The sequence below is a fragment of the Magnolia sinica genome, chromosome 18 (genome assembly GCF_029962835.1).
Source record: "Magnolia sinica isolate HGM2019 chromosome 18, MsV1, whole genome shotgun sequence".
NCBI classification, from domain to species: Eukaryota; Viridiplantae; Streptophyta; class Magnoliopsida; order Magnoliales; family Magnoliaceae; genus Magnolia; species Magnolia sinica.
The window spans coordinates 25,356,534-25,371,680 of NC_080590.1; the positions used below are offsets into that span (position 1 = coordinate 25,356,534).

At 39.6% G+C, this 15,147-nt stretch overlaps 2 protein-coding genes across 5 annotated transcripts; both read left to right on the forward strand.

Annotated features, from left to right (window-relative positions):
• The first annotated feature begins 1,384 nt into the window (after window positions 1-1,384).
• LOC131233045 (berberine bridge enzyme-like D-1) lies at window positions 1,385-3,184 on the forward strand. Its single transcript, XM_058229613.1, has one exon. The coding sequence runs from the start codon at window positions 1,392-1,394 to the stop codon at window positions 3,054-3,056; it is 1,665 nt and encodes a 554-aa protein (XP_058085596.1). The 5' UTR covers window positions 1,385-1,391; the 3' UTR covers window positions 3,057-3,184.
• Window positions 3,185-8,407: 5,223 nt separating this feature from the next.
• Window positions 8,408-15,147, forward strand: LOC131233792 (uncharacterized). Of its 4 annotated transcripts, none has more exons than XR_009165351.1 (5): window positions 8,408-8,829; window positions 12,409-12,495; window positions 12,777-13,002; window positions 13,443-13,506; window positions 13,847-15,147. XR_009165351.1 is itself a non-coding variant. In XM_058230589.1 (3 exons), exons 1-3 carry the CDS (start codon window positions 12,885-12,887, stop codon window positions 13,998-14,000), a joined length of 336 nt encoding a protein of 111 aa, XP_058086572.1. In that variant the 5' UTR covers window positions 12,654-12,884; the 3' UTR covers window positions 14,001-15,147. The 4 variants fall into 4 exon arrangements, 1 of the variants encoding a protein (XP_058086572.1); XR_009165350.1 differs by lacking the exon at window positions 8,408-8,829 and having other exon boundaries at window positions 10,137-12,495; window positions 13,847-14,462; window positions 14,890-15,147; XR_009165349.1 differs by lacking the exon at window positions 8,408-8,829 and having other exon boundaries at window positions 11,098-12,495.

Sequence of the window (15,147 nt, forward strand, 5' to 3'; positions counted from 1 at the left end):
TGATTTTTTTTCGAAATCTAACCTGTTAAAATGTTAAAAAAGACATTAAAGAAGGGAAAACAAGAATAACAGCTTGATATAAAACTTTTGTGGACTTTAGAAGCTTTTAACGGTGGTGTCACTCTCCCCACTGTTTTCTCTAGTGGGGTCCACTGGAGCTTTGTATGTGACTATTCTTTGGATCTTACCCTAAAATGATCTCTCCAGATGGATGGACAGCGTGGATACAAAACATACATCATGGTGGGGCCCACAGAACTGGGTGACGTCACTTCAGTAGTGGTCACTTGTCAGTAGCCAATCCGCGCCCAACGGCAGGCCCCTTTGCCGTCTTTACTCGACTTTTGAGACGGAAGTTGAGACCATTTTCTGTACATCAAGTATGGATCCAAGAACCATCCACACGTCCCATCTCCACATGTACGGTGATCCAGAATGTCTAATATTTAAACCCAAGATGGACAGATCATGTTCAAAAGTTATACCTACACAGAATACTAACCTTAAGATTAGGCATTTTCCCTCTAAAAAGTCAGTTGTCAATCTTCTGCTCATCTTAACCGTTCACACTCAGGCCATTGATCAGATTGTTAATATCATCCAGTCAGTACCATATTAAGGTGGGGTCCATGTATATATGAAGTAGCCATCTCTAAAGGCAGTCATTCACACTCGGAACCAGATGTAGGGGAATTAAAAAGGTGCTGAATGGATCAATTATCCGTAACCGATGGATAGAGAGGAAAGTATTGTATTTTCTCATGCAAGTGTTTCATACGCGTGGGATTCCTCTGCATTAAATTTCACTTCCCTGCAGATACCAAACGTTGAATTTAATAACGTACGGCCGGCCATTTGCAGCCTTCATCCCTACATCGATCTCTCCATCCTTTTGTCTTCACCACAAAAACATATTCTCGACTTATAAGTTATGAGGCCGACTCCAATCCGTCGCGCTGAACAAAGTTTTGCATGGACAATCATGATGAGCCCACGTCAGATCTTGGATGAATGATCCTCACCATTCATCTGATGACCCCTAAAACATATTATCAAACTACTTCATTTTCACACTGTTTATACAATTCTATTCATCTGAACTATCCCCTTCAAAAAGATAATTGAGAACTAATGTAACCAACGGTCCATGTTCTACAGAAAGAAAATAAAGGTCTTAGGGCTGTTTCATTGTGCAATTTTTTGATCTGTCGAAATAAATAGTATGACAAACCGGATATACGGTTTTGATTGTACACCTAACCAGCTAGATGGAACCTTCATGGATAAGCCATGGAAAGTGGGCCATAAAGCGCGGCGAACACCAATCTCCACGTTATGTATACAACCCCTCAGCCCTTCTATTGTGGCAATCCATTCCAAACAACACAACCATGGAAAGATTTCAGCCAAACCCAATTACACTATTCATCTTCATCTCCTTACTAACTCCCTCTTTAGCTGAATTCACCAACTTCATCTCTTGTTTAAATTCTAATGATGTAAAGAACTTCACCCTTCAACCTCGACCCGACAACGATCCTTCTTCAACGTACTACACCTTACTCCAAATCTCCATTCAAAACGTCCGATTCGCCCAACCCACATTTCCTAAGCCACTTGCTATCATCTTACCCAATACCAAAGAGCAACTCGCTGGTGCAATTATCTGTTGTAGGCAGCAAGAGACATTGGCTATAAGAATAAGAAGTGGGGGCCACAGCTATGAAGGATTATCATCCGTTGCTGATGAAACTCCCTTCGTGATCATTGACATGATGAATATAAACCATGTTGCAGTCAACGTAGGCTCGCTAACTGCTTGGGTTGAAGCCGGTGCAACGCTCGGTGAGACGTACCATGCAATTGCTACATTGAGCAGTTCACATGGATTCCCAGCTGGGTCTTGTCCGACGGTTGGGAGTGGAGGCCACATCGGTGGAGGTGGGTTCGGGTTGTTATCGAGGAAGTACGGCCTCGCTTCTGACAATGTGATTGATGCAATACTAATCGATGGTGACGGACAGTTTCTCGATCGCAAAGGTATGGGAGAAGACGTGTTTTGGGCGATACGAGGAGGTGGTGGTGGGACTTGGGGAGTTCTTTATGCTTGGAAAATCAAACTAGTTGAGGTCTCGAAAACCGTTACAGCTTTCATCGTTTCAAGACCGGGTAGCAGACGCCAAGTAGCTAAGTTAGTACATAAATGGCAATTTGTGGCGCCCGGACTCGAAGATGAATTCTACTTATCAGTTTTTGTTGGTACTGATTTGCCTGAAGTCCAAACAGTTGGGATATCCGCGACATTCAAAGGCTTCTATCTTGGTCCCAAGACCGGTATGTTATCTTCCATCAATCGGGTCTTCCCAGAACTGGAAATAGGAGAAGAAGATTGCATGGAAATGAGCTGGATTGAATCGGTAGTATACTTCTCTGGTCTGAAAAATGGTAGCTCAGTCGACCAGTTGAAAGACCGGGTTTTGCATGATAAAGGGTTCTTCAAGGCAAAATCAGACTACATAAGGGTCCCGATTTCTGTCAAAGGTATATATGGTTTGATTGATATACTTGAGATGGAACCCAAAGGGTACGTGATCTTGGACCCTTATGGTGGAATGATGAATAGAATAACAAACGATTCTCTACCTTTTCCTCACCGGAGTGGAAATCTTTACTCAATTCAGTATATTGTGTCATGGCATGAAGAAGAAAATCAAAGAAGTGATGAGCTAATCAACTGGGTTCGAGGGTTTTACAACCGCATGGCGCCTTACGCTTCTAAGGGTCCACGGGCTGCTTATGTAAACTATTTGGACCTTGACCTTGGGGTGATGAATTGCAGCGCTAGTAGGTCAGAGAATGCAGTGGAGATAGCTAGAAGTTGGGGTGAGAAGTATTTCATGGGGAATTACGATCGATTGGTTCAAGCAAAAACGATTATCGATCCAAAAAATGTGTTTAATAACCCTCAGAGCATTCCTCCACTACCATTGGTAGAGATTGCCATGGTTTTTGAGAGAGAGAGAGAGAGAGGGAGTATAACGAATGAATCTGTATAAATGGTTGTGATACAGACCGTCTTTTGATGGTAGCTTGTATTATCTAGTGTTTGTATTGTTATGTTATCTGAATTATCTAATTTGAGTTGCATCCCGGAGGTTTACCAGCCCCGTGGAAGTGTGGAATACATGAGCTGTGCATAAGGTGGGTCCGTTACGAGTTTGTGTGTGTGTGTGTGTGTGTGTGTGTGTGTGTGTGTGTGTGTGTGTGTGTATATATAGAGAGAGAGAGAGAGAGAGAGAGTCACGCCTCTCTCTTCTTTTATCTTTTTTGGACGTGTGTGAAAAAAATATTGTAACATGTCACTTCTTGCCGTGTTTCCAAAGGGAACATTTTATATATATTACTATCGTCAAATAGCCACAGGATATTTTTCAAACCATAAGAGATCTTTATAGTGCAAAATCAAACTGCTCTACTTATTTGATGGGCCATGCGGGTAATTTGTATTTTTTTCTTTCAAGAAATTCATATTCTTTTAGGACATGGTGGACCGCAGCCAATGAGCAGATCCAGCTTTGCAGCAATCAAATGGACTACTCCCACACGTTTTCTAGGTTGACACGTGTGCCCCTTGTGTAGAGAAGGTGCGAGTGGGGCAGGCAAAGCTCTCTAAGCCATTGCAGAAGATGCCAAGGAATAGGTAGGAATAGAAAAATGGAAAGATGTTGACCAATAGCAAGCTCCCGAGAACCCAAAACAAATACACCAGAGAGAAAAAAAGGTATAGAGTGGCCTGTAGTGACCATATATATATATATATGGAAATGGTACTATGAGGTCTACCTCATGGGAATTTTCCATGAAGTCGAGCATTGTGGGCCCCACCATGATGTGTGTCAAACATCAACACCATCAGCCAGATGGGTCCCATTTAGGTTATGGGATATGCCAAAAATCAACCATATATGGCGCTCAAGTGGTCTATACCATCTAAAACCAAGTGAAGACATGCCTTAAACATATAAAAGCACTTAGAGGGGTCGTTTTTGATGCAGCTGAAACTTGGTCTAACCCCTCATCCAATTGTGACACACACAATGGATGGGCTGGATTTGTGAAACACATCTCAGTGGGCCCAATAAATGATTATGAATGTTTCAATGGGAGGTAACCCCTCTCAATTGTTGTATGTGGTGTGGCCAAATCAAGTCATAGATTGTCTTGATTTTTATGCCCGTGACCCGCCATTGAATGGTGCATCTGGCTGATGGTGTTGATGCTCAACACACATCACGTGGAGACATGTAGAAAACCATGAACAATGGAAAAAAAAAAAAAAAAACTCTATATTTATGTAAGATGCATCTAATGGTTGAATCGACCTGATTTTTACGGCATCTCGTTTTTACGGTGAGACAACTATGCTAGACCGGCGAAATGTCATACAAACACATGCCAATAATTGGTTGGACGTTTTTTCTTAAGCACTGTTTTTTTTTTTTAACATGAATTTTTTTATTTACAGCCTTCTGGCGCGCTCCACAAAAAGCTAAGGCCTCACCTATCACATAGCTAGACAAAACATAAACAAAAAATCCACGAAATACAAAACTAGAGATGCAGCCAAGCACAAAGGAACAGGACACAAGGCACTAGCAGCTACTCCAACCCGCTCCCATCAACAGAAAACTAATCTCATGCTGATAGAAGCAGGGCACCCCCTTGATACTCTTCTTAACATTCGGGTTAAAGACGTTCTAGGCCCCGAAGGAGTTCTGCAGGATGCTCACCTTATGTCGGTTCTCCCACAGGTCGCTGTGGATCATATTAGGGATCAAGGACTGTGTACCTCTTTCAAGGAAGCTAAGTGTGTGTGGATTGGCTCCTCAACAAGTGACTTCACGGTTAAGTCAGCGTGGAATCTCTGTAGAACTGTAGGAGACAGAAAAGCATGGACAAAATGAGTTTGGCATTCCAAGATGCAACCGAGGATTACGTTATTAGGGTAGAAAGTGTTGCAGAAGGTTGTCCTTGTTAATGAAAGGGTGAAAACTAGAGGCATTCAGATGGCCTCAAAATGCTGTTGCTGAGATCCAGAGCTTGGAACTCCTCCTCAAGAAGAAAGTTTGGATCACCTCTTCTCAACCGGAGCTTTGGTGTCCCAGGTATGGAACCATTTCAGCCACTTGTTTGACATTTCTGTCAGGGCAGGTCTTGGTGTGGTGGGAGGGTCAACCGTTGGTGGTCGATCGCCTCCACCTCCGACTGTTTCTCTATTTTATGGGGGCTGAGTACTCCATGCTTGATCATATGGGAGGTATGGACTGAAAGGAATGATTGCCATTTTGAGGGGAAGATGGTGAAGGTGACCAACGTCATCACTCGTGTTTATAAGTGGATGAGGAGGATTGGAGTTTCTCTCCCCACTCCAAATCTAGATAAGGTTGCAAGGCAACTGGCCGTCCAGGCCATTGGTATTGGAACAAGGCGGCTAGTTAAACGCAACATGTTGGTAGTCAAGTGGAGGAGGCTCAGCGAGAGCTGGGTGAAGGTCAACATCGAGGATTCTCTCGGGGCAACCCGGGGCTAGCTGGGGATGGTGTGTTTGTAGAGACTGTGAAGGGAAATTCCTTTTTGCCTTCACCTCAGGCTATGGTGTTGAATTTAATAATTGGGCTGGGGTCAAAGCCTTGGTGGAGGGGCTCGTCCTTTATATGGCTCGAGATTATTCGAAAGTAGAAGTTGAAAGTGATTCTTTGATTGTGGTTGAAATGCTCAATAGAAAGTCCCCTTCTATGTAGAGAATGTGGTATTGGTGGTGTAGGAATGAATCGTTCAAGAGCCAAATCGACATTAGAATTGTTGCAACTCCGAGAGAGGCTAATAGGGTGACGGACTGGCTAGAGAGATGGGGCAGCGATTCTCAGGTCAAGTGGTTCATTCGATCGCCATCAGAATTACCCTTTCCCATTAGAGAAAATTTGTTTATAGACGAAGCTAAGGTGGGAAGCTTGAGAGAGCGAGAGGGTGTGCAGGGTAGCTAATTGGTATATGATAGGTAGGCCCTGGCTTATTTTTTGTAGCGGGCCTGCCCGAATTCAGTCTATCTGTACAGAGGTGCCATTCCAACAATAAGATTTTCCTTCGAGAAAAAAAAAAAAAAAAAACAAGGCCACTTTTCACCTCAAATAAACAACGGCCATAGGCCGCCACTGCTATAATCCCCAGAAGCAGAAGAGCTTATCGCGAATAACTAAGGGGAGCCAGCAGAGAGAAGAGACAGGAAGGCTTCTCGACCCACCAGCAATGACTTGCTACCATCTTTGTAGGCTCCTTAATTGGCATGACTATAGTCCAGGTCTTACCAGGCAAACTGACCTCAAACCAACACAACCAGTTGAGGGGGCCAAACATTCGTCACTGCTTGCAAACGTTCCCCAGGCCCACTTTATCAAGGAATACTTCCCATTTCATATCTTGCAGGAGGTCTGTCAGCCCATGAAAGAATCTGGCCAGCTGGGGCCCACTTGCTTGGGGTTGACCTTTTCCGGCGCTAAGTAAAACCAGCCGCTGGCAAAGAGGCCCTAACTCTCTACCTCTCCCTCTCCACTCTCTATCCCTCAAGCTCTCCCTCTCTCTCTGCCCCTGCCTCTCCCTTTTTGCTCGCTCTCCCTCCGTCCTTCTCTCTGCCTCTCCCTCTCTACTTGCTCTCTCTCTTTGCCCCTACAATCTCTTCGATTATCGCGATTTGGCTGGATTTCTATCAGATCTATCTAGAATCCAGCAGCTCTTTCATCTTCTGTCAAATCTGCCTCAAATCCGGTGACGCATGGTTGCCTAACGGACGGTTCTATAAAGAAGAGCAGTACTAAGTATGGGGAATCTGTCTTCCGCAGCGCATTACCACTAGTCCTCGTCAGCCGCGGCTTCTCCGAACCCTAGCCCCCCTTTGTCCGATCTGTGCATGCGTCGTGCTTGTCGAATTGCCACGGCAAATGGAAGAAAGGTCAGGAGATCTGTTGCTCTCTCTTTGTTCGATTTTTTTGGATTTTTTTAGAATTGGGTTTGTTGATTTTTTTTATAATTCCATTGTATTCTGATTATTCCTATTTTTTATTAAATTTTGCATGGTTGAGGATTCCAGGAATCGCTGATTTATTTTTTCGGTTTTGGATCTCTTTTTTTTTTAACATTTTCCGATTTTTATTTTAATTTTTTGATTTCGTTCTATTTCTGTTTATATATATATATATATATATATATATATATATATATATATATATTTTCTATGGTTTTTTTTTCATTTTTGGGAAATCTAACCGGGGACCAGTGCATAATCTTGCTTATTATCACTGTGCTCATTGTGTTATAATAGTAACATGTCCGGCTTGTCTACTGGGCCGCACTATGGATGTGCTATGGCCCCAAAAATCACCGGTTGGATGATGATCATAATCATCTGGCCATTTACATCCAAATGGACAGTTGGGGAGAATGCTGGTGGCATTTGTCATTGAACGGGAAAAACGTCCAGGGGTTGGACGACATATATTACTTTTCAAGCAGTGGCCCATATATAGTGGGTCCACCAGATGAACAGTGGGTATCAGTAGGCTGTGTGCAAAGGATAGATGACCTCTTCTTATTTTTTATTTCATTATTGTTGGATTTATCAATTCTTAAAAATATATATATTTTATATAATATCGTATATATATATATATATACTATATATATATATATATATATATATATATATATATATGATATATTTAAAGTACATGCTCGCACGCGGCTCTCGACAGCCTTTCACTGTGATGCGTCGTCATCCCATGGGAAAGTCGATACTGGCGCCCTTGTGATTTGCACGTTTGAGTTGTTATTTTAACCATTGATCGATACCTTGTGTCAATTTCATGTGAGGATTCCAGAACCTGATTATCGTTTTGGCCTTTTTATTTGATTTTATTTTAATTTTGATCGTCTCTGTGTAATTAAAACATTTTAATATATCAATTATGCCCCAAATATTTTACTGTTTTCATTTGAATAAATCTATCTGCTATTTCACTGGTATGCCACTTGGAATGTAATGTGTTGACGGCGATTTGTCTTGCCCAAAATCCCGGGAGTGTATTGATTAATCAGCAGGGTGCCCATTAGTGGGTCCACAATTACTTTCCCATGTATGTATTTTAGTACTTAGATTTTTGTTAGAAAAGATGTAAAGATGAACATGTATGTACATACCCTTAAACTCTCTCTCTCACACACACACAAAATCATGAATTTCAGACCCTCATATATATATATATATATATAAACACAATTACTTTGTACAAAGAGGCTACACAATTACTTTGGGCCTCACCTATCATATCGGCTAATCTGCCAGCTGAGAAAAGGAAAAATAAAGAAAAAAACAGAGACAACATTCCTCCATGAGGAGGGAGCGCTACGGAATAGTCCTGCTAAGGGGGAAGAGCTACCATGGCGTCGAAACAGAGGAAGGCCCAAATAAGGACTGGTTCCTTTGTTAAGAAGGCCGAGCACATAAATATTGCTGAAGATAGAGGCCCACTACTTTCCCAGGATAGTCAACATTGAGAGGACGAAATGGAAGCATAACAGATAGTCGCCCGACCCTGCTACATAGCTAACTGTCGCATGCCATCGCGCTGGAGGCTATTAGAGGTTCCTCATTCATCAATTTTCTGTTTCAGGACAGCTAACGACAATCATCAGCCCTGGTGCCCTTATCAAACAAAAGCATCAGAACCACCATATCACTGCAGGCAGCACTCGACCACACCAAAAGAATAAAACACCGTTAGCCCTTTTAAACAACGCCTTTTTAACTTTAGAAAGGGTTAATGAGAACAAGGGCTGTCTATCTAAGTGGCCCACATAATCAAGTGGCAACCATGTGAATAACAGAGCCCATTTGCAACTGTGACCATTGGTTTCAGATTCCTGACTCAGACCAACTCTATTTGTATTGAGTCATGTCATACCGGACGAGTTGGAGGCAACTCGGCTGAGTCGGGTCTCCAATTCTGACGGATGGGGCCCATGCTTCAGTAATCTGAACCATTTGTCTACCTTTTATAAGTATCTTAAATGAAGAATGTCCCAAAATATTCCCAGATGGGCCATTTGTTGTGTAGTTCTTTATGAAGAAAAATATTGAAATACACTGGATTTCTTAATATTGGAGAATTGGTTGTGTTCATGTTCCGTTCTCATTTTATGAGAAGGCATAATGAAATGACAACCCAATTGCTGAGTTGCCATCTAGCTAGTCTACATGTTTTGAAACACAGCAAACTGGTTTGAAACTGGATTTCACTCCAAACAGACCCTTCATCATTGAACTCCTTGATGCAATTGACCTTAAAGATGTGGACTATTTCTGCAGATGACAACAACGACAACGATGAGGATGAAGATGATAGCAACGATGATGATGATATTGCTCATTTTCTGTTATGTTAATGTCACTCTATTCCTTATAGTTCTTCTAAAACTTATCTACAAGTGCTGAAAAGGAACTCTACTGTCATTTGATCATGGGGTAACATTGAAGAAACTCAAAGAGTTCACCTTAAGCCGACAGATGATAGACTAGATCCTTGTGTTCAAGCAAATTGATTCATTTGCAAGAACATTAGAACATGAAGTTAGGCAAACCTCATCAGAAGTTGACAAAAGAGAAGCGGTTGGCATGCCACATGATTCAAATTCTTTACCAGCTGGAATATCAGTTGATGCATCTAAGAACTTACCTGAAGAATTTGTTGTGGATGGTGGTGGTCAAGATTTGGTTCCTTGCTCGGAAAAAGTTGTTGAAGGAAATCCTCCAGTGACTAGCACTGCTGATAATGTTCTAATTCTAGTGCTTTTGTTAAATTAGGACTTTTTTCCTTTAACACAAGAGGATTGATTAACATGGTATGTAGAACAAACTTCTTTGTACTTCATATGCAATGTTGTTTTTTCTTTTCTTTTCTTTTCTTTTTATAAAGTCCACTTCCTGGATTCAATCTCTACCTGAAAATTTTCCTTGTCTGGTGCTACTTCGTGTCAGTTTTTGTAGCCAACATGTGGTCAAATCTAGCCATGAAATCTTCTTTTTTTTTTCTTTTTTTTTTTTTTTTTGCATTATAAGGATGATTTGCCTTACTTTCTCAAGACCATAAAAAATAGATGGCAGATGTTTCAATCCAAATTTCAGGCTGGAGATATTTATTTAGCTGTCTAATGCAAGTGCTCAGGTCCTATCCTCTATTTGAACTGTTATGTCAGAGGACTTGGTGTTTCTCTTCCAATCAATGCTCTTGCTTGGAATTAGTATTGGAGTTGCTTTCAATGTGGTTTTGCTTTCGACTGATAAAAGATCAAGACAAATGAATAGGTTAGGTTGGTCACAGCCTCGACCTTTATGGGCATGGTGCATTAACATGGGAAAGCGATTCAACATGGTTTTGGGAATCACCCAAGGGCTTCTTTATCTTTACCAAGATTCTGTATTTCTATTTCACATAAATTTGCAATGAAATGTTTCAGCTTAAGATCATAGTAAAAATTTTACCAGTGCATCTACCAATATTTATGGATTCTACACTGTCTGTATATGAATATTCATATTGGCCTTCGTGGAAAATTTTGTTTGTAGGTCATTATGCTTATAAATAATCATTCCATTGAATGGTCCAGTCATAAATTTGTGCCTATTTCTATTTTAACTGCCTGATGTAGCATGTATAACTATTGGCATGACCATGATAAGGCTGATAATTGATTTTTGGTAATTGTAATGATGGTAATCAATAGATAAATGGTCCGTATTACTGGGCTATGGGCTCCACTTGTCATTGTTGAATACCTGTGTATACTGGATTGGTGGCCTCCTGAGAAATGTGACTATGGCACTTGCAGCTGGAGTCTTGCTTCCCTTCACTCTGGTATCACTTTTCCTCATCTCATGCATTCATGTATCTATGCATGTATGTGAATGTGTAATGAATTTGAAAGTTGTGGGTTTTAATTTCTGCGTTTATATGTACATATGAATGTGTATGTATGTACGTGTGGAAATTTGCAACTTTTGAGTGTTGAGGTTATATACAACAATGGATTCTGATTTGGGTTTTCAATATTTCAATGTGGTTGTCTTCTTTTTCAAGAGGTTGTTTGATTTTTTGTGGAATTTGATTGATGAGTCTGATTTAAATCATGAGTTTGATAATGGGTCTATAATCTAATGCCGTTTTCCGCATAATCTGTTGGGGTGAATGTTTTTTGTATTTAATTTTTGAAAATGATTTGAATGATGGATTTGGTACGAGTGTTCTCAACCTGGTATTTAATTGTTGTTTTCTATTGGCTCCATGTTTGGGGAGGTGTAAATTTGGGAGTTTGCTGGTTTGAGACGGTATATGAGAATAAATTCTGATATGGGTTTTTGATATTTCAATGAATTTCTCTGCTTATTGTGGGGTTTTCCTTTTAATTGTGGTTTTATTTACTGTTTAATGGAATTTGATTGACTGGAATGATGTAAATGATGGGTTTTATAAGGGGTGTTTATAATGTAATAATGTGATTCTCTTCTTAATCTGGTCTTATTTTGCTCTGTTTTGTTACCATGTGAGTTTGGAATATATGTTTGTATTTAATCATTGGTAGTGATTTGACTGTTGGGTTTCATACGACTTTTCAGGTTTTAATTTGCTTTATTGCAAGTTGGTGATTGACAATGGTAGTTGCAGAAATTATATCGAAGATGATGTGGAAAATTGAAGATAAATGTCAAGAGGCTTTGTCAACCTCACCGAGTGGCATGGTTTCAGTATGAGAACAAAATCAACTTGAATCAAACAGTGTTTGATTCAAGCCAAGTCACTAGGAAACTCGTTCACGAGTGTGATTAGGTTCCTTCCACAGTTGTCTTTCTGCTCTGGTATTTAGTGTTTATTAATGAGATCGTCATCTTAAAAGGAAAAAAAAAGTGTGTGACTAGGTCCCTGGTCAACAAGACTCAGTTGAGTCAGCTAACTGATGTGGTCTGCTCATTGCAACTCGTGGTCGCTCACATTGAGTCACATGCTACGTGAGCTGATTTTTTATTTGTAGAAGCTAGTAGCAGGTTCCAAACTCATGACCTGTGCTGAGGGTGCAAAAATCTATAACCAGCAAATAATAGGATGTACCTCATGTTCCTCATTTGCTCTCTTTTATCTGTTTGCATGTGTAGGCCATTAATCAGGAATTGCTTGTCAGATTTTATGTATTTATTTATTTTTAAGTTGCTTATCAGCCATATGATGCATCAACCTACAATCTGAATTTTTCCCATTTTTTTTCCTATCTAACAATATAATCATTTTCTTTTCTTTCTTTTGCTAGCTTCGAGATGGCTCCTCACATCAGGGTACTGTTATGTTAATGGACCCAAATGAGGGGAGTTTTGTGCTGCATTCTGAATCTGAAAAGGTAAAATACGATAGCTAACATTCATCTTGTGTCCGTACTATTTAAGTCAACAAAATGTATGTTGTTGGGATTGTTGTCCTGCTGCATACACAAATGTCACAATCATAGATGCATGTGTGCGTGTGTTTTTTACCATGCTGAATTTTTTTCTGGTTGGTAGGTCTATGTCATTTCTGAGTTGTTAGCCATTCAAGGAAATTTGTATTGGGTTATTTTTGAAAATTCTGAGAAGTCTTAAAATCTAAAAATGTAGCTCATTATCTCTTCATTGGCTGAAATAGGGTGTCTTTATGGTACTAGGAGCTCTTTGGATGCCTGGTTCGATGAAAGGGCATTTTTCGGAAACCTGATGAAGTATTGAGGTGATTCCTTCGAGTGTTTTAAGAAACATGACCAGCAAAACCACTAAAGTACGGTTTGTTTATTGTCCGCAATGTCGGAAGCTTCTAATAGAGTTGAGCAATATTCCTGTTTACAAGTGTGGTGGATGTGGTACCATTCTCAAAGGTAACTTCTTCTATTGATAGTTGGTTCAACTTCTTATATTTTACAATGACAAATTGGTGCAAACTAGGCAACTGATTATCAAATGAGTTCTCAAGTTCACTCTTAATCCAATCACAGTGTGAATAACCTGCTAAAGAAAACCATAGAAATAAAAACACTGAACGTGAGGTAGGAGTTACCTCCAGAAATTTGTAAATTATATCCAGAATGAAAACTTGAAAACTCTACTTGATGTTCAACTGGGTTGGGTTGACTCAAGGACTCAACTTGACTCAATATCTAATCGATGTAAATTGAAAACATTAGGAATGTCAATAGATATTTAGAATAGTAAAATTATGTATAAGTAATAAAAAAACGTAACTCAAACCATTATTATCTTTTATAACACTGCTCAGCCCATTAATTCATTCTCTCTTGTCATCTTTACTAATTTGCAGGGATTATACCCTGGATATCTCATATTCTTCGTTCAATCAGTACTAATGATTGCTGGTTCAAGAGGTATCTTGCTCTGCTCTATTCATACTTGAGGGAGGTTGATTGAACAATCCTCTATTCATGCTTTTTTATTTCATTTTATGTGGGGATAATTTGTTTACAGATACCCATGTAAACCTTTAAAAAAAAAAAAAATACAGAAAGAAAGAAAGAAAGGAAGAAAGAAAGAAAGAAAAAACCCACTTGTTCTATCTTTTTCTTCTTCTTTTTTTCTGAAAACGTAGGAGCACAAATGGATGTGAATTTTCTGTTCTTCATTGCATCTCTTCTTTTTTTTTTTTCTTCTAATTATTTTGTTCTCTCTCTATCTTCTTTTTTTTTTTTTGTATTTTTGTTTTTCCAGACACAGGTGGACTGGTAGATATGAAGCTCACCTATGGGACAATAGTTGTAGGAGAGAAGGACAGACTCACAAGGGTCTGTCATTCTCATTAATTTCGGGAAATTTCTATTTGATATTTTCTTTTTCGAATAAATCTAGGTTTCGTTTGTATTGACATTTTCCTATTATTTTCTTGTCATTTCTCATGTTCTGGATGTGGGTCTTCTTCAACTTGCATGCAGTTTATTTGGGTAAGCAAAAGATTTGGCATCCTAACTCTTTTCATTATCTATTTTGAATCATTATAAGGTTTCCTTCTTCCTTGCTGTTTAGCATATATGTATATTGAGGAATCAAGAGGTTTTTTTTTTCTTCTTCTTGTTTGATTCTTTGATTAGGTGGTTATAACAAAGAAGAGAAGGCAGCTAGGGCTTATGATTTGGCTGCTCTCAAGTACTGGGGTTCAACTACAACCAACTTTCCTATAAGTTGCATTTTTTCCCTCTAATTAAAGAAGGGGTGGCTTTGATTTATATCTCAAAAGGTTTCTTTTCTTGCACAGATAACTAATTATGAAAAGGAGTTGAGAGGAGATGAAACACATGACTGGGCAGGAATACGTTGCATCTCTTAGAAGGTACTGTGGATTTTTCTTCAAAAGAACAAAATAATCTTTGAGCAGGAGGGATGTCCAATTGGTTTTTGGTTTACATGAGCGAGACTGATGGGCTCCACTGTGGCTGGAATATTCTCAAAACATCTCTTGGATTAAAAGATCATAGACATTCAGTCATTGGTCTTTCCTCAGTCGAGAATGTGCACCATATATTGCTGGGTTTCTTCACAAAATGCCGTGACTAGTGGAAGAACTACGGATACTGATTTTAGTAGATTCCTGAACCATGGTCCGTCAATAGTATTGACTATCAGATCACTTGTGGAAAAAAGAGGAACCAACTAAGTTTATAGATCATATAATCTGTAGTTCTTCTTCTCTTTTCCTTTATGGTGAATAGGATAGGTAATGTAGCATGAAGCTAATAGCATATTTCCTTTCAATACAGAAAGAGCAGTGGCTTTTCTCACGGTGCTTCTATATATAGTAGAGTCACAAGGTATGGTATGCCTGGTAATTTGCTTTATCCATATATTTGGTTATTAGCTTCACAAGAATAAGATCTTCCTGGAGATTTATACCGGTAGTAATATGTTGATTTTGTTAATGAGCACTACTCTCATGTTCCCACTGGGCCTAAATATCTTCCCTGTCCATTGATTGTGGGGTGAAAATCCTATGATTCCATTGACTTGTCAAAAAAGTG